Here is a 19,425-nt window from a genome sequence, read left to right as displayed (position 1 = left end):
ATTTAGGATAGAAAGAGCCAAGTGTGGTGATGCATGCCTATAATCCTTTTATTTGGAAGGTGGAGGCAGGAGAATTAGGAATTCAAGCACCTTAACCACATAGTGAGGCCAGCCTGGGCTTACATGTGTCACTATATTAAAAAAAAAAAAAAAGGAACAAAACAAAAACCTGCTGTGTGTTTTCCCCTGCCTCCCACTCAGAAGCAGGCTGTACATGCCTGTATCTTACCTGTATTTGTTACTGTATTCAAGGATGCATAAATAATATCTGCTATTATTTTGTGTTTTAAAAAATATGCACATACAGTAGTCTCTGAATTTCATTTTGCAAACTACCTCTTCCACTCTGCATGTTTTTTTGAGACTTAGTAATATTGCTGCCTATAAATGCCACTCACTATTTTTACTGCCACACAGCACTGTGCTGTGTATCAGAACTCCCCATTTTATCTACTCTCTTCCTGAAAAGTACCGACAAGTGGCCTTTGCGTGCTCGCCAGCACACAGAGATTTGATGAGTAGCATTGTACAGGTTTCCTTGGGCACACGTTTCCAGTGGGTGGATGGCGAGATGCAAAGCTGCTGGGCGGCATCTGACTCTCTAGAAAATTCCTAGTGAGTGACAATTGCTCGGAGTCTACTTCTTCATCCATAAAATGAGGTATTTATATGTCACAGTTGATTCTCAGAGAGAAAAATGTGTTACACAATTACCTCAGAAAGTGCTCCCAGTGGTGGTTTGAATGAGAGATGTCCTCCATAGGCTTCGATATTTGAACACTTGGTCCCCAGCTGGTGGCACTATGTATGGTTCAGATGATGTAGACTTGGTGAGGGAAGTAGATCACTGGAGGCAGGTTTGAGGTTACATACACCCACCTACTTCCAGTTTGCTCTCCCTGCTTCATTCATGTTTGTAATTAAAAATAGGAATTCCCAGCTTTCTATTCCTGCTGCCTCCACCTTGCCATTGTGGACCCTAACCCCCTGAACTCTAAGCCTGAATAAACTGTCTCTTCCTTAAGCTGCCTTTGGCCATAGTGTCTTATCCCAGTAACTAACCCCTCCGCTGCCTCTGGTGTCTCTAGTGGATATAGATCTTGGCCAAAGATATAATTGCAATTGTGGAGTTGAAGAAAGTTCCCTCTTCCAAACATAACGGGTCTGTGTAGATCTGTCCCCTCTCTGGTCCAGTCCCTAGGCCCCTCATTTCACAAAAGCCACCTAGATAGGCACTCTTCTACCAGTCTTCAGAGTCACTGGGTTTTCTTTGCCTTCATCCAAACTTTTCAGAACCAAGACCATGTCTGGATGAGGGTGGTGTCCATCACTACAGCTTGCTCAGTGCCTCTGCTGCCAGTCTGGGGCTGTCTGCAAGACTGGCTCAGAGCTAGGCAGATACTGGTATGTCAGCAGCTATCCATATAACCACCAGCCCCTTCACTTTTCAGGAACTATGTATATAGGCCTGAGTCCCTGCAGATACAAATGCGCTCCTGGTGACACAGCCTATTCTGCTCCCCGACCCTTCTTCATGCATCGTGTATATTAAGTAGGACTTGCACAAAGATAGCCTACACAGACTACTTTAGTTTGGCAGGACTTGGGCTTGTGGTGTCGGTCCTAGTCACTCTGCTATGTCGCCCTCTAGGGGCTTACTGACTTTCTGTTGACCCATTCTCAGGGCCAAATGTGGATATTCCTGGCTGGAGACTGTCTAGATGGCTGAAAGGTTCCGATTCTATCCTGCATGACTGTATCTAAGGCAGAGGGTGGCTTAGAGATAGCAAGGTGCGACTCGAGAAGGCTGTCAGAGATGGTAGAAGCCTGGGTTATCACGGAGGCAGCCCTGGAAGAAGATGATTCCGCAGAGTGGGTCTCCCGGGACCTAGAGGCAGCTGTGAGGGCGCTAGCGGCCGGGGAAGCGATTGGCTGTGCGGCTGCCCCTCCCGCGGGGCAGAGGCGTGGTGGGTTGGGGGTGGAGGTGGGGAGCAGACTGCAGGCTCACTGGGTACCAGCGCAGCTGCTTCCGTGCCTCGAGCAGTACTGATTCTTCTCCTGCTGCTCTGCGGCAGTCCCGCGACGAGTTGTGACCAGATCCAGCCTGCGGCTCAGCTTTGCCCATTCGAGGTGGGTGCTTGGTGGCCACCGTCGTGGGAATAGCCCAGCTAGGTCTCTCCTAGGTAGAGGTAGAGACTTCATGCATTTGGATCGCGAAGAGAGGAGGCTGACCTAAGGGCTCTGCTGGGGACTAGGAAAGGCTGGGGCCTGAGTTGGGGACCAAGGAGTCTTATCAGTAGAGTTGCACTGTGAACAAGGAAGGGACGGGACTAGAACCCGTAGGCCAGCTAGGGTGACCCTGGTCCGGGGATGGGGTGGGGTCTACTGTTAGAGTAGACCTGGATTCCTTGGTTCGGGAGCTGGATTTCCATCAGCGTGGCAAGCAGAGCTGCTCCTAGGTACTAGAATTGGAGGGGTGCAAAGTACATCCAGGCTGGAGCAGGTTGCGGGGGTCCCCCCCCCCTCACTGTCCTCAGCAGGGGCTGTGACTGGGAGGGGGCTGGGTCTAGCTCCATCGGGGGGGGGGCGGGGAGAGCGGTGGGGCGGGGCAGGCAAGAGGGGTGGTCCTGCAGTTTCTGATAGCGTCCGGGACACACACAGGCGGTGGCCAGCGCGGAGAAAACATGCAGCGACTCCGGGGCATTTTGCTGTGTCTGCTGCTGGCAGCGGCTGTTCCCACCACCCCGGCTCCTGCCCCAACATCGACTTGGACGCCAGTGGAACCCGGCCCGGCTCTCAGCTACCCGCAGGAGGAAGCTACACTCAATGAGATGTTCCAAGAGGTAGAGGAGCTGATGGAAGACACGCAGCACAAACTGCGCAGCGCAGTGGAGGAGGTGGGTGCACCCCGAGGGCTCCTGGCTCCTCGGAAAGTACGAGGATAAGTAGGGAGTGGGCCTGGGGGAGGCAATGTTTCTAGCGACGGTCACAGTACTGGCCAAAGACCTGGCTTTGTGCAGAGCTGGAAAGGGCCTAACAGCAGACATAGAGTGCCCTGAGTGCAGCACTGGGTAACTGTTACTCCCAGCTGGTTCTATCTGCCTACCAAAAGTTCTGGGTCCAACCCTGTCCACCGAGGGAGTCTTAGCTGAATCCTTCCTGGGAGCTGGGGCCACTGTGTTGCAGGAGTTTTGGGGTATGTAGCTCACTTTCTTACCCAGTTGAGGCTGAGCTGAGGTTGAAGTTACTCTAGTGTCCCAGCGCAGAGGTTTTGAAGAGGCTGGTGCAGCTACAGGAAGCTCCAAGTTCTAACTTGTCCCTTGGGCATCGAGCCTGTACCATCTTCTTCAAGATACAGTCAGGATGCCAGTCTTGAGCTCTGCTGGCAGTCTGATTAGGGGCGAAAAAGGAAGGCTGAAGAAAGCCCTAAGTCCATACCGCAGAAGATAGATGGTCAGAAAGTAGGGAATGAGGATATGCAAGGCAACCCCACTTCACCTACACCTAGTGGGTTTTGGAGAGCTCAAGTGTCCAATTTTCTGCTAGTCAACAGTAAGTGAATTTGGTCAATCATTTAGCCTCCTGAACCAGTTTCCCCTGAGAATTAGAATCAATGCCTCTCACCTAGCAGATGAGAGACCCACTTTGATTTCTCATTTTCTAGGTGCCAACACTTTGGATGGCACCCCACTCCACCCCCTAAGATGGGCACCAACCATATTGAAAGCTTCCCAGGCCTTCTTGATCAGTGTGTGGCTAGCTGCCCTTGGCGTTTGAGGACAGGCTGGAGTGGAAACAGCCATTCCAGTGAACCAGACAAGTGGGTTGGGCTCTTCACTGTCTCTATCGTGGTAACCCCCCTTGGGCAGTCTTAAATGCTGGCCCTTGTCTGCTGAGATAGGTTGCTGTCACTTCAGCCTTGTGTAGTTTGGGTGTATTTTTCCCTCTGTTCCCCAAGCCAGCCTGATGCACTTTGCAAGGAACACTGGATTAGGAAGCAGTAGCATGAGCAACCTTATATTAATATTGACAGGCCTGGGTCCCAAGACCTGTGGGCTTTCTGAGCTTCTGGAACAGTTGGCATGAAAAGTGACTGAAGAATGTGGAGAGACAGCTGGACTCCAGCATGCCCTAACCTGTAATTGCAGATTGCATGGCGCTTCTGACCATTCTGGCCCAAGGCAGGGATTCTGCTGCCCTTACCTGGACTGTAGGACTTTCCTTCCTGTGCACTGATTCCCAGGAACACAGTTCAGCTCACTGGGAAATGCCCACCACACCATGGAAGGTTTGAACCAGGCTTCTTTGGTATCAGCTTTCAAGGAGGCCTGCTTAGCCTTTATACTCATCAGTGCAGTTTGGGACGCCATCAGACCCATGGGAAATGGCCACAGTAGATTTTTATCATGGCTCCACTCTCCCTCCTTCCTAACATATCTCTGCTTGAGCTGTGCATATTGGTTGTAAAGCCCCAGAAATTGAGCATCATATCAGCCTAAGTCAATGGCTTTTCCCTAGAGTGACCTTGTGGGCTGTGGAGGTAGGTTAAGGGGAACTGAGCACTGTCATGGCAAAATAACAGACAATAGATTCAGTTCCCAGCACTCACTACCATTTATTAGTGATGGGATTCAGGGTCTGAAGTGAAGAAAATGCCTACCTCTAGGTCAAAGAAAAATTCTAGAAAGCAAATTACCTGGTCAAATATTGGTGTAAAGAAAGCAGGTTTATAAAAACCAAGTATCTTCCTCATGAGCTCATTGTAAGGATTATGGGGGATTGTTGGGACCAGGAAGTAATGGCTGTCTTTTTTGTCATGGTAATGTTGGTAAAGTGACCGGGCTGTGTGGTACACACCAGGCATCCCAGTCTTTGGTTTTGAAGCCAGCTTAGGCTACATAGTGAGACTAAAGCCAGCCTGGGCTTCATAGTGAGACCCTCTGTTACAAAACCAAAAAAGAACAAAGAAAACAAATTGTAGTTGCATGAATAACAGCAAAGCTTACCAACATGTGATAGACTCTCAGTTAGACCTGTCTCTTGGCCTGGGACAGTAGCTCAGCAGTAGAGCCTAACTAAGCATGCTTGAGGCTCTGAGTTTGATCCCCAGAACTGGAGTGTTGTGAGGAGGAAAAGAAAAGGAAAATATAAAGTAATAAAAATCAGTTCTAAAGTAGTGTATGAATTTAGTATGTTGTGGTTATTGGCTTTTTCAAGTAACTTTTATTTCCATTTATTATTATTTCATATATGCATGAGTGCATGCGTGCATGTGTTGTGTGTGTGTGTGTGTGTGTGTACACATACCCATGCACTACAGTGCATATGTGGTGCATGGGTTCTAGGGATTGAACTTAAGTTGTCAGGCTTGCATATCAAGCACCTTTACCCTCTGAGCCATCTCACCAGCCAGGCATATTTTAAGAAACTCCCAGAAATCCCCTTAAATATCATAAACATAGGCATTTGCTGTTTAGCTGCTATCTAAGGGGATGAGGGAGAGCCCAGCCACAGGCAGTTGATGTTTACATAGTTGCATCGTGAATCTGCTTTCAAATAACTTCCTGGCATTTTATTTTTTCCAGCTGCCTCAAGCTGCTGATGTCTCTTCGGGGACAAAGTAACAGATTTTCTAGAATTATCATTAGAAAAACCAAGTCCTCCAGTGGCTTCGATCTAAGATGCTCCTGTTTTTTTTTTTTTTTTTTTTTTTTTAGTATTCCATGTCATTAGGAAATGTATGTTAAGGATAAAGTCACTTCATCCCACCTGCCCTCGTTGCCACATCTGTAACTGCTATATTTGGAATGCTTTCTTTTATGTATTAACTTGTTTTGTGTGTGTGTATAAGTGCCTGTGCCCTGCATCCATGTGGATGTCAGAGAATGATTTAGGAATTGGCTTTATCTTTCCACCATGCGGGTCCTGGGGATTGAACTCTGATCTGCAGGTTCGGTGGCAAGTGCCTTTACTCATGTACCATCTCCCCAGCCTGTAGCTGGTTTATTCTAGAGGGTTCTTATCATCTCACTGAATCATAGGAAATGCCCCAGTACCAAGAGTGGCTTTATCTGTTCAGTTTTCCTACTGTGCTCTTTTAATAGACGTGCATTTGATGGGCTGTGAATGCCATTTTAAACCACATTCACATTCTTCAGCTGTGAAGCAACTATTGCTTCAGGCTTCAGTTTCTCTTGCTGGTGGCAGTAATCACTGTGGTTGAAGATTCCATGGTAAACTGTGTTTTTAGTTTATGGTTGCATTAAATAATCCTTAGCTTATTGCATTGATAAAGCCATTGGCAGAGAGAGAATGTGGTTTGAGAAAGACTGCTCAGCCAACAGTAGCATGGAGTTTTGGGGACTTGCCAGCTATCTGAAAACCAAACTGTACAATTCCAATACCAGTAGAATTTAGAAAGCATTAAGACAGTCTTTTTCTGGACATATCCTCTCTAGTACCTTGCTTTCCTGTTTTCACCTAAACCTTACTCTTTGCTAAACCATCCAGGTCCCTCTCTTAAAAAATATATCATTTCCTGCCCATCCATCCTGTCTCTAGTCTTGATTTCTTTTTTTTTTTTTTTTTTTCTCCAGTTGGTTATAACAGGAGCTTTTTAGACACTCACTACTGGCTGCCTGCCCCTCCCATTTCTCCCAAGCTGACTTTTTCACCAATTGCTTCTTTATAGGATGCTGTAAGGAGAGCAGCTCATGTTGCCTGTTAACCCTGCAACAGGTACCATATTGATGTTCAGGTTGGGAGTTCCTTAATTCTTGTACCTGCTGAACAAAGTGGGGAGAAATCTCACTGAACACGCATCCAAGCTGTGGTTTAGAGGGGTCTGGAGTCATGCCCAAGATTATGTGGATATTTGGGGGGTAAACCTGGGGCTTGAGCTCTGACTCCAGAACCCTGGCCCATCCCTCCATGTTGTTCCATGATGATGCTGGGGGCAGCTGGTTGTCTCATTCAGTGTTCATCTTGGTCCTTTTAGGCTTGACATGAAGCATTTGCCAGTAGACGGCTCCTTCCAGACTTGATTCTGGCCAGTATCCTGACTCTGGTTTCTTCTTACCTGGTCTCTAAATTATTTCCCAACTATTATAGAACTTGCTGTAGCTCCCAGTTGCCTGGAGCAGGGTTCTTAACTGAGGGCCGGTGAAGGAGAAGGGAATCTTCCTAGTTATCCAAACACCTGCCTCTAGAGTCCTGCCTCTAGAAATGACAATTTGGCACATCTAGGAAGGGACCTAGGTAGGTGTGTGTGTGTGTGTGTGTGTGTGTGTGTGTATACATACATACATACATACATACATACATACATACATACATAAGATTTTGATGATCTCGATGTCTGGTTGAAATACAGGCCAGCATATGTATTAAAGATGCTCTTTAGAAGGGTTTGTTGACCTCTCACTTAGTTTCCTTCTGTGCCCAGCAGGGTCCCTCAGCTCCAGCTCACAGCATGCCATGCTGGCTTGTTCAGGATGCTGCAGCTTTGCTTCTGAACTCTGTACCATTCTCAACCTCTGTATCCAAATGCTCTTATCCTTTGGGACCAGCCCAGTCCTGCCTCCTCCTCCTTCTTCTTCTGAAACTTCCTTCCTTTCTTCTTTAGACCCTTTGAGCTGCTGATAGACACCATTACATGAGAAGGGCCACAGTCATCTTTAAACTGGTTTGTGTGAGACTCTTCCCAAAAATGTGTAGGTCACTGAGGAAATGTATGCTATTTGAAATCAGAAAGACCTAAATTTTAATTCAAGTGTTCCCATTTGCCAGTTTATATGATGACCTGTGTCAGGCTTGTTTTCTTTGCCTCTAACACAAAAGTGAACAACTTTCTCCATGGGGGTTGTTGTGAATGTGCACAGCACCAGGTGTAGTGGCCATACACATGAGTAAGGCTAGAATTTTACAAAGTAGCAGTGATGGTTTCACGATGCAGTAGCATTTCTCCTGGTGCATTTCTCCTTCAGAGTGTCAGCACAAGGATGTGACAGAGGCAGGCACCCAAGACTGCTGGATGAACTGTGTGTGCACAGCAGATTTCTTCTCTTCTAGTTCAGCATGCTTCATCCTTACCAGCTTGGCCCTCATGGCCAGGGGAGGTGGGAAAAGGATGTTAAAGTATTTAGGGGATGAGAGAGGGTGCTGTGGCTCAGGAAGTACTCAGGAGATGGAGGCAGGGAACTAAAAGCCAGCCTCAGGCACATAGTAGATACATGGCCAGTCTACATGAGACCTTGTCAAGAAGAGGGAAAACGGGGGAGGGGGGAGAGGGAGGAAGGCAGAGGGAGGGAGGAAAGAAGAAAGAAAGGGAGGGAAGGAGGAAGGAAGAGAAAGAAAGAAGGAAGGAAGGACGGACGGAAGAAAGGAAGGGGGAAAAAGGAGTGTCAATAGGGAAAGTGATTGTTTGTGATTCTTTTCAGAAGGAGGATGCTTTTTGAGGATGTTTCCCAGAATCAAAACAGCCCAGATAGGAGTATTGGAAATCTCCCAACCCCCTCAGCCAGAACTCCCACTAGATCTTGCATTTGAAATTTCTAGAGGCAGCATCTGATAGGCTCTGTAGTCGATGACCTGGCCTGCCTTTTTGTCTATGTGGCTGTGGATGGTCATTCCATCTCCTGCCCCCTCACCAGGGCTGGAAATGTGATAGACCCGGAAGGAAAAGCTGGGTGTAAACATGTGCTGACTGCTGTTTGTGATCCAGGTGTCACTGCTGCTCACAGAACCAGATTTAAGGGCATGACCTCAGAACCCCAATACCAAAGAAGGGCTGATAAATATTTGCAGAACTAGGGCGTCGTGTAGATCTAGGAACCCCTCTATTGATCAACATTTGAGGGTTTCCAAAGACAGAACACTTTTCTGTGACCAGAGAGAGACTGAGATGCTGGCTGGCTGTAAGGGAATTTAACGCATGTGACCTCTGGGTTAACCACCAGGGCCTGGGCAAGGTAACATGCTTAAATTTCAACTCTAGCTTACACAAACATCTTGGAAATTCCTCTAGACTCTGTGAGCCTCTGTTTCTGTATTTGAAAAATGGGGATATTAACATGCATCGCCTAGGAGGTTGTGATATTAGGAGAGAGAGAAAAAAAATAAGATTGTCATGGGCGATACAAAGCCACAAATATAAATGAGATCAGTAGAATGCAGATTAAAACCCAGAACAGGTAAGGGTACCATTTGAGGGGAGAACTTGTATGTATGCATGTATGTGCCATGGTAGATGTGTGACAGATCAGAGAACACTTTTTCAGAAATAATTTCTCTCCTCCCACTTGCTGAGGCAGAGTTTCTCTGCTGCTGCTCCGTGGGCTCCTGGCTGCTTCTCCTGTCCCTGACTCCCACACCCTTGTATCAGTACTGGGATTGCAGTTTGGAGTCACCATATCCAACATGGGTTCTAGGGACCAAACTCGGGTCTTTAGGCTTGCTTGACCAGCATTTTTACCCTCTGAAGACTTGAAGGCCACGTGAAACATTTGGAGCTCATGTCTAATGGCCACTTGGTGGTCTGTCACTATCACCAAACTTTGCACCTGTAGAAGAGGAAAAGAGAAGGTGGCCCTTTATTTCCCCCCTCAGTTGCAACTGAAAAAAAAAAAAAAACACTTTACTTGTTCACTTTGATAGATGGAGGCAGAAGAGGCAGCTGCTAGAACATCCTCTGAGGAGAACCTGTCAAGTTTACCTGGCAACTATCACAATGAGACCAACACAGATGCCAGGGTCGGGAATAACACCGTCCATGTGCACCAAGAAATTCACAAGGTAAGGGCTGTAATGTAGCCATGTCCTTCCTACAGGGTAGTTCCACTGGAGAGAAAGGGGCTTTGTTGACACATGTGGTATAAAGCCACAAATGTAAGTGAGAGCTAAAGAAAGCAGATTAAAAAACATCAGAAGGAGTGCTCTATTCAAGGGGAGAGGTGCATATCAGGCACTGAGTTGCTTCTGCACTTTTTAGACAATGTATGAAGCTGAGGCTTCTTTTCTTTTCTTCTCTTTTCTTTTTTTTTGCATCTGAGAAGGAGGAACCCACATCTTGGGTTTTCGTGTGTGCCTCCGTCAGGTTGAAGAAGAGACCTTATGGGAGATGAGTCTTCACTATTCCAGTGGGAGCAAGTCATTAGTGATGTACCTCATTTGAAGGAGGCGCACCTTCAACTGGGAGTGATGGAGTACATCTTTACTCTCAGTACTCGGGAGGTGGAAGCAGTTACAGTACAGGACAGCCAGGACAACAGAGAGAGACCCCGACTTAGAAAACAAAAGGGACCCCATCCCCTTTTTAAGGATAGATTCTCACTATGTAGTTCAGGCTGGCCTTGAATTCACAGAGATCCATCTGCCTTGCCTTCTCTGAGTGCTGGGATTAAAGGCATGCAGCACTGTGACCCATGGGGGATGACAAAGGGGAAAGCTGCTACTAGCACAGACTCTCAAGGGGTTCAGTGGGGCGCCAGCCTATGCAGCACACAGGGAGGAAATATTTAGGTAAAAATTAGAAAGCATGAACTAGGCATGATAACTCATATCTGTAAATCCCAGCACTTGGGATGCAGAGGCAGGAGGATCAGGAGTTTAAGGTCAGCTTTGGCTACATAGGTCTTCCTGGATGGCTTGAGGGCCTTGAGGGAGGAAAAATAGAAAACAGAGCAGGGCAGGGTGGTGAAGCCCGGTCTGCACCGCCTGTGAAGCAGAAACTGATCCCCGTCTGAAGAGTGGGCCACATTCTCTTGGTTTTGGCGGTAGACTCGAGATAGTACAGCTGGCGCTGACTTTAAAGATGATGTCAAAGTGAGAAAACTGAGTCAGGCAAGAGAAATGACTAGACGGTTGTTGGCAGCTGAGTCAGAGCTCAGAGAACTCAGTTCTTCTGGTCCTGGGCCAGACCCATCTTTAGTACCAGTCTTGGAGGAGGCAAGAGTGGCCCTGATTCTTTGCTGGGTGTGGCTTGAGGTACCTGCCCTCAGGACAGAATCAGGGCAGCCCACAAGCTGGCTCAGGGGCAGGTTTCCTTCAGGGTTATCTCCTGAGATGAACAGCTCTATAGAACAGGAGCTGGGGGAGTGGTAGAACCTTCACCTTCTTGCCGCTTATGGAGACATTTGTTTGGCTAGATGCACAGACTGTTTTTTTTTTTTTTTTTTTTTTTGAGACAGAATCTCATGTAACCCAATCTGGCCCCCAACTTAGCTAAGGATGACCTTGAACCCCTGATCCTTCTGCCTCCATAGCCCACATGCTGTGATTATAGGCCTCTGCCATCAACCTGGTCAGACTGGAATTTGGTCAAAAAGAATCTTGACACTGAGTGCCAAGTGATGAGCCCCAAGAGTGATTAAAATAGCTGGTGTTGAGTACTTACTAGGTGGCTTTGTGCTGTCCACTATCACTTTGTTCCCTCTGCACAGTGACCTGGTGATATGGAGTCTGGCTATCTCCAGGGACTCTGTCCACTGGCAGTGCTGTGATTAGAACTCAGAAGGGGGAGTGGGCATCCTGTTGACTCCCACTCCAGCAAGTGAAAAAACAAACAAAAGCTTTAGATATTTCCCAGAATTCCTTGTTTGATTTTTACTATTCCTGTGTTTGTCTGTAGACAACCAACAACCAGACTGGACAGGTGGTCTTTTCTGAGACAGTCATTACATCTGTAGGGGATGAAGAAGGCAAGAGGAGCCACGTAAGTTACTGTCTCTCTCCCCTTTCATGCCCCAAAGTGTCGCACCTCTGTAATACAAGCCATGGGGGTCAGAAACAGACTCCCCAGCCATCTCCAGCCTTGTCATTCCTCCATCTCTGACAGGGCCATGCAGTCTGAGAGAAGGCCACACTTTCAGATACCTGGGTCAGAAATGAGGGCCATTGAATGCAGCTGTGATTTGTGACTCAGATTCAAAGGGGGAGCAAGGGTGAGGCATATATAAGGTTCTTTGGTGACAGATCCTATGTCCTAGCCCATTGGATGCTCCATGCCTTCTATAACCCCAGCTCCTGCTAGGGGCTTTGTGAGCCAATAGCCTGAAAGTGAAGAAGGTTGCCTGATGCCCATAACTGTGCTGCAGTTTTCCTGTGGCTTAGCCCAAGGTGTGTCAGATTTTGTAGGCTTATGAAGTCCTAAAGTTGGCAGGGATATAATGTTGGCTCAAGTCAGGGAGAACCCAACGGGAGTCACTGATCAAACCTCAGGACCAGAGAATTCCCTGCACATGGATGTGGTCACCAGACAACGCACTTCCTTGTGGGGACAGCAGGACAATCTCTTCATCCATATGCCTCCCACAGCCCTGGCAAAGGCAACCAGGATTCATGCCCACTCTTGACCTCACTGCTGAACCGGTGGGTTACCAGGAAGGTGGTGGTGTTTTGGTTGGCAGTCAGAACTTTCTTTTTCTTTTCTGCTTGTTTTGGCATAGTGCTCAAATATGGGGACTTGGTAGAGATTTACCACATGCGGGGGGGGGGGGGGCTGGTTGTCCAAGGAATGGGCTCTGCTGTGAACCGGAGGGGGCCTGGGTATAGAGCCAAAAGAACGAGCTTATCACTGCTCTATGAACCGGGGCACCTCAGTTTCCTAATTATCAGCTCATGCTTCATGTCTTCTCTTGGTTCTGAAAGGACAAAGAGAAGGACCTGTGAGACAAAGGTGGGGCTAACAAAGCCTGGAAGGGAGGGAGGCCAGCTTTTCTTTCTTTTTAGTACATGCATGTGTATATGCATATGGAAGCCAGAGGACAACCTTGGGTGTCAGTCACCCTCATGGACACTGTCTGTCTACTGCGAGGCAGGGTCTCCCACTGGCCTAGAGCTCACCAATTAGACTAGACTGGCTGGTCAGCAAGCCTCCCATTTCTACATGGCTTCATGGTGCTGGGATTATAAGTGTGGCCATCACACCAAGTATTTAGAACTCAAGTCCTCATGTGTACAGGGTAAGTGGTTTACTTACTGCCTGAGCTATATCTTGGGCCCAGGACTAGCTTTTAAAGCAGAGAGACACAGAGAGAGACACACACACAGAGAGAGAAAGACAGAGAGAGACACAGAGAGAGAGAACACAAGTGCTCAAACCAGGCAGCCATGACACACCATGGGCAGCCTTCCTAGAAGGAAAACATTAGAGAATTCCTATGCTTGAGGCTCATAGGAAACAGAGGAAGCCATCTGAGTAGAATGGGCAGGACAACAGACTTCACAGGGCTGTCAATCAGAAAGGCTTTAGTTCTCACTGCTCTTCTTGATTCCAGGACACCCTCAGAATGATGCTCAGACTATAGAGGCCCATGTACACATGTTATGTAGGGCACCCCTATTCAAAATACAGCCTTGCACATGCCTGATCCTCTCCAGCCCTTAATAAGGGCCCTATAGCATGTTGAGTACTGTTGAGGGGAATAGTTGTTCTGAGAGCTGTGGGTGAGTAAAAACAAAAGGCCTCAAGGATGCTAAGAGGATCCCTAGGGCAGAGGACAGCTGCCTGTATACTTGTGCTGGGTGCTTGTGACTTGTGACAGCTTTCTTCGTTGTGCCTGGCCTTGTGTGTTTGTGTGTGGCCCAGCTTGGGTACTTGGTTGAAAAGCCCCCATGGGCTGGACAGCCTCCAGCAGGTAGAACAAGCCAGGGGGTGGGGTTTTATTACAGTTTTTCTTTGGCTTTTGCTTAGGCCCTTGGAGGTGAGGGAACTAAGTTTCTCTGTGAGAAGGCAGAAGGGAGATCTGAGGTTGGGTGCTCAACTGGCCAGAGTATGGATCCTGTTTCTGCCCCCTGTTAGTCTCATAGGGCTTTAGAACACAGACTGGGGGCTTTACAAGCTCCCTTGAAGGGACAATGTGACAGAGGCCACTAGTGTGTCTACTTCACTGTAGGGCTTGGCTAGTGTCACAGTGGCACATCAAGTGTCAAGAAAGTGGCATCTGTTTTCCAATGCCCACAACACTTTATATTTAACTACCCACCCAACCTTGGCTTACCATGGTAAACATTAAGTCAGATTCTGGTGACATGATTACATTTATTTATTGTGTGTGTGTGTGTGTACATGCAAATGTGTGTGTCCCTGTGCATGGAAGTCAGAGAACATAGTGCAAATCAGTTCTCTCTTTCGGCTATGTAAGTTGTAGGATTAAACTCAGGTCATTAGGCGTTGGTGGTAAGCACCTTTACCTGCTGACACATCCTGTGGGTCATTTATTTATATTCATTTATTTATTTGAGACAAAGGTTAGCCTTGCTTTGAACTTTTAGCGATCCTCCTGCCTCTGCCTCCCAAGTGCTTGCATTAAAGGTGTGCATCATACCTGGCTCTCAAGCAGTATCTTTTCTTTTAATTTAATTTTGTTTTGTCTGCATGTGTATAAATACACCAAATGCATGAGTGTTGCTCACTGGAAGAGAGTGTCAAATCCCTTGGAACTGGAGTTACAGTTAGGAGCCACTGTGTAGCTGCTTGGAAACAAACCCAAGTCCTCTGCAAGGGAGCCATCTCTCCAGCCCTCGAAGGCCGTCTTTATAGGATGTGAAGTTTCTTTTCCTGAGCAGGAATCTGTGAATGGCAGATTGCCTCTGGAGGAACGCAGCAGTGTTGCAGTGTTATACCGTCCCACTCCGTAGTTCTGCAACTTAATGATTTCTACAGGTGATTCTAATTTAACACTTCACACTACAGAAACTGTCCTTAAAAGAGATTTCCCATCCCCAAAAGCAATAATCATACTTCTCTGACCTTTATGTGTCATAAATGGGGCTACATTGTTTTGAATTTAAAATTCCCAGATGAATTCAATTAACAGCAATCTCCAAGCACAACATATTTTCCTTTCTTTAAACGTGGTGTTCATATTAATATGTATGGTAACCGGACGAGGTTCATGGAAAGTTCCAGACAGTAACACTATATGCCTGTCTAGAAATTTCACAGTCTATGTAAAGTATTGGTCTGTTTTTACACTCAGATGTGAAAGCGGGAACACCCGGAGGCATGTAATTTCACCTGAGTGCCTCAGCTGATGCAGATAGGGCCTGACATCTGTAAGGGGCTTTTGTGTTCAGCCTTCTGCCAGGCCCCTTCGAGGGCCAGTGGGCAGGCTGGCCACTGTGCTTCTGTCCAATAGGGGATTAAGAGGAAGGGGCAATAGGGAACTGGAAAAGACAAGCTATTGTCTTTGTAGAGGAGTCTGGCCTACTTAACCAAACAAGCCTCTGTTTTGAAAGGCTATGTCCTCTGTTTAAAACACATCCTGCAGTTACATGATTTAGCATGCCTGCGCTAGCTACATTCCAGGCTTCACCTTCCTAAGTGATATAACCGTGAGTCTGTTTGTTTTTCCACACTAACACACCTAGTTTGAAGCTAACTCCAAGATACTAGCCAGTACTCCGAGGCCACAGGAGGATGGTTTTCATCATTTCGCCAAAGCCACGCAGGCAGTGGAAATTTGAATGCCTCTGTGATTTCTCTGTTCAAGTGCTGATGTCAGTCTTTTGACTGGAGGCAATGGATGACGGTAATGTGCCCTTGCTGTGGCTGTGGAACCCATGGCTTCCCCAGTATGAAGTCACTTTACCTGTTGCCTCTGTAGGATCCTGGAGAAGGTGGGGTGCTACACCCTGACAGAGCTTTGGCAAATGTTTCATTTGTGAACCATCTTTGGGAGATAGACGGGAACTGAGGATGAGAGGAAAGTATGTCTAGTGATCTGCATCTGCTCAGGCCTCTCCTACTCCAAACCTGGTCACATGTTACAGAGGAAAGGCTTGCACGGGCATGGCTTTGTTCCCTCCATACCCTGATTTCGACTGCTGCCTGCTTGTCAAGTTAATGGACATGCTAGAGATGTTGAGATTCTGGGGATGTGTGTGTGTGTGTGTGTGTGATTTGGGGGTGGTTGTGTGAGTACACACACATGCAAATATGTGTGGAGCCCAGAAGTCAGCCTTGTGTGTTGTTCTTCAGTTATTGTCCACTGTGTTTTTTGAGACAGGGTCTCTCACTGGCTGGGACTCACCAAGTTGGCTAGGCTAGGCTGGCTGGCTAGTGAGCCCAGGGAGTCATCTCTGTCTGCCTTCCCAGTGCTGGAATTACAAGGTGCATACCACTATGCCTGGCTTTTTGGGGGGGCGGTGAGGGGGGATAGGTTCTGGTGATTGAACGCAAGTCCTCATGCTTGTACCCCTGGGGAGGGCACTTGCTCCTGAGAAGTCTGAGGCACTTTCTAGAGATTCTGCCTCCTGGGAAGACCTGCTGCTGGGCAAGGCCAGCTTGGAGGACTGAGCCCCTGAGAAATGCAGCACTTTCCTTCAGCTGGCCCTGGGGCAGAATTGAGAGGGTGCACACAGGTTGTTGGAGGCAGGTGTCCCAGCCCTGCCCTCATCCCTGCAGCCTGTGCCGTCTAAGAAGCCATGCAGAAGGTGGACAAAAGCTCTTTGGTACACTCATTATCAAGGCAAAGCAATTAAAGCTGGGCTATAATTCGTAACTGCCCTGGTTCCCAGCATCCTGCTGGGAAAAAAACAGGACAAAACAGGAAGCTAAGGCTGTCTGGAAGGCCTCCACTGTCTCTGTCTGAGAAGGGAGCTGTGGGACGTTTCCTCTACAGTCTCTGAGTGCTTTGCTGGAGGTCCTAGTCCCAGGCTGGTCATTGTGTTGCTGTTCTGGGCATGTTCCCTGTGGCTGATGCTCACAGGAGACAGAAGGGGCCATCATGAGCAGCAGTCAAGGAGAGAAACCAATGGACCGGTGCTGTGGGGCGAGGTGTAGGTCCTGGCAGCAGGTATATGCTGCTTCTGTAGAAGAAGTCAGACCTGGTGTTCTATGGGGGTGTGCTGTGGATGTCCCCTGCCATGATCAACCCCTAACCACATACAGTGTGATGCTTTTACATCAGACCAAGCATAAGGCCCTTACACTTTAATACCATAGGGGAAGAGTTACATGGAAAATTGAAGAACGCCACCACTCTGAGACATGGCTAATTACCCCCGAATACAGTTGCTATGGGGAAAAAGTGCTCACTGGGTTGGTATGTTCTTAATCAAAATGTCCCTCAAAAAGGAATCCATCATCTGTAAATGATTCTACATCTTGAATGGAAACACTGTGGTCTTAATAAATGAGTCTCAGGCCAGGAATGGAGCTCAGTTGGTAGAGTACTTGGCAAGAATACACGAAGTCCCGGGTTCCATTCCCAGCCCTATGTAAATGCTGCACCGTGTGGCACACCTGAAACTCTAGCACTCAGAAGACAGAGGCAGGGGGATCAGACATGTGAGGTCATTCTCAACTACATAGTGAGTTCAAGGCCAGTTTGGGCTACATGAGACTCTGTCTTAAAGGAGAAAAATAAATAAATTAGTTTCATTTGGGTTTAATGTAAATTAGCATAAAAGATAAAAAGGTATCTTCAACACCTTGTTAAGAAAATCAATTTCAAAGCAGTACATATGTAAGTTACATAAGATATACATATGTAATATATAAAAACATCTAATTTTTAGGAAATGTATATATAAAGAGCTTGATAAATATACACTAAATTGTCAACAGTACAAGCCTCTAGAGGAATTTCCATTTATTTAGACTGTTCTTTATAGAGTGCTGTTTTGGGGAAAAAAAAATTTTTTTCCAGACAGGGTTTCTCTGTGTAACCGCATTGACTGCCCTGGGACTAGCTCTGTAGACCAGGCTGTCCTGGAACTTACTAAGATCCACCTGCCTCTGCCTCCCAAGTGCTGGGATTAAAAGTATGCACCACCAACACCCATCTTGAAAATATTTTTTAATGGGATAGAAAGATGGTTTAATATAAAAGGGCTTGCTGCTCTTGCAAAAGGACCCCAGTTCAGTTCCTAGCTCCCACAATAGAGGGTTTACAACTGTCTGTAACTCCAGTTCCAGGGGCTCTGTGATAAAACACCATGATCAAAGGGCAAATCGGGGAGGAAAGGGTTTGTCATTGCTGTTTATCATGACAGGAATTCAAGCAGAGCAGGATCCTGGAGGCAGGAGCTGATGCAGAGGCCATGGAGGAGTGCAGCTTCCTGGCTTGATTCCCATGGCCTGCTCAGCCTGCTTTCTTATAGAACCCAGGACCACCAGCCCAGGGGTGCCACCACCCACCAAGTGCTGGGCTCTCCCCTATAGATCACTAAATGAGAAAATGCCCTATAGCTGGATCTCAGTGAGGCATTTCCTCAACTGAGGCTTCTTCCTCTGATGACCCTAGTGTGTGTCAAGATGGCACACAAAACCATTCAGTACAGACTCCAACACCCTCTTCTGGTCTCTATGGGCACATGTGCTATAAACATAAAATAAAACAATCCTTTAAAAACAGCTTTAAAGACCTTGTAGATTAGTCATAATTTCAATATAGACAAGTATTTTTGTTGTGTGAGCCTGGAGGGCAGCCCACTTAGGCAAAGTCATGAGAGATCCTGCAGAATTTTGCACCTGAGAGATGTGTTCAAATTTTAGCCATTTCTGAGGTTTGTTTCTGGGCAGCCTTGGCTACACTGAGTGCCTGTCTTGCCTGTGTAGGGTCCTGAGCAAGGTGGAAGGGTGGTTGTTGGGACTGTAAAATGAAGCAAGTATAGAGTCTGGCCTCCCTCCTGTGGTTCAGTGTCAGGAAAAGGTCAGATTTGCATTGCTTCACTCCCCTTCCCCTCCCAGTGTGGGACAGATAAGGAGGTGGGAAGTCCCAACAGGACTCAGTTTCCTTCTCAGACTGTGTGAGCTCATAGGCTGAGTCACATAGGGGAGGAGATGGTGGCCTCTTAGAGGTTACTGCCTCCACCTCTGAAAATATAAAAACAGCAAGCCTTCCTTTCTTCTACTGTCTGCCATTCCTCCCCTTCCCAGAGGTGTTTAGACACTGCTAGAGGTTGTTCTTTAGCTCATTAATTAAGGACTGGCCAGAGCCAGGTCAGTTCAAATGATACCCTTGATAGTTATTAGCTGTGTGACTTTGATTAGTGTTTTAACTGCTTTGTGCCTTAATTTCCCCATAGGTAATAATGACTTCATCAAATTTCCTTCCAGCCAGGATTGGTAATACCAGCACTTAGGAGGCAGAGGTAGAGCATTGTGAGGTCAGGGTTATTCTTGGCTTACACAGCAAGTTTAAGAGTAGCCTGAGCTACATGAGACCCTTTTTCTTTTTCAAACACACACACACACACACAAACACACCAGACAAAATGAATTTGTTCCACATGTTGTATTCATGAAGTTAAATTAGTTCAGGTTAAAACCAGTGCATAGTGCCTGGATCATTGGCCAATTGCTGTTATCATATTTTGACTGCCTCCAGTCCAAGCTTATCATAATTCCCTGCATTATCCACTCAAATCATTCATTATTCATTCACTAGCATGATCTTTTGACTTCTATGTTCCTGGCAG

General features: G+C 47.1%; 1 protein-coding gene across 1 annotated transcript in view; it reads left to right on the top strand.

The window, feature by feature from the left end:
• Nucleotides 1-2,029: 2,029 nt before the first annotated feature.
• Nucleotides 2,030-19,425, top strand: part of Dkk3 (dickkopf WNT signaling pathway inhibitor 3) — a 40,147-nt gene continuing 22,751 nt past the window's right edge. Inside the window, exons 1-4 of the mRNA XM_051192695.1 lie at nucleotides 2,030-2,130; nucleotides 2,662-2,897; nucleotides 9,655-9,792; nucleotides 11,627-11,710. Of these exons, the coding sequence (XP_051048652.1) occupies nucleotides 2,685-2,897; nucleotides 9,655-9,792; nucleotides 11,627-11,710 (435 nt within the window). The 5' untranslated portion in view covers nucleotides 2,030-2,130; nucleotides 2,662-2,684. The remainder of the gene's footprint in view (nucleotides 2,131-2,661; nucleotides 2,898-9,654; nucleotides 9,793-11,626; nucleotides 11,711-19,425) is intronic.

This window comes from Phodopus roborovskii, unplaced genomic scaffold, assembly GCF_943737965.1.
Source record: "Phodopus roborovskii unplaced genomic scaffold, PHOROB, whole genome shotgun sequence".
Lineage (NCBI taxonomy): Eukaryota > Metazoa > Chordata > Mammalia > Rodentia > Cricetidae > Phodopus > Phodopus roborovskii.
This window is presented reverse-complemented; position numbering and strand designations above follow the sequence as displayed.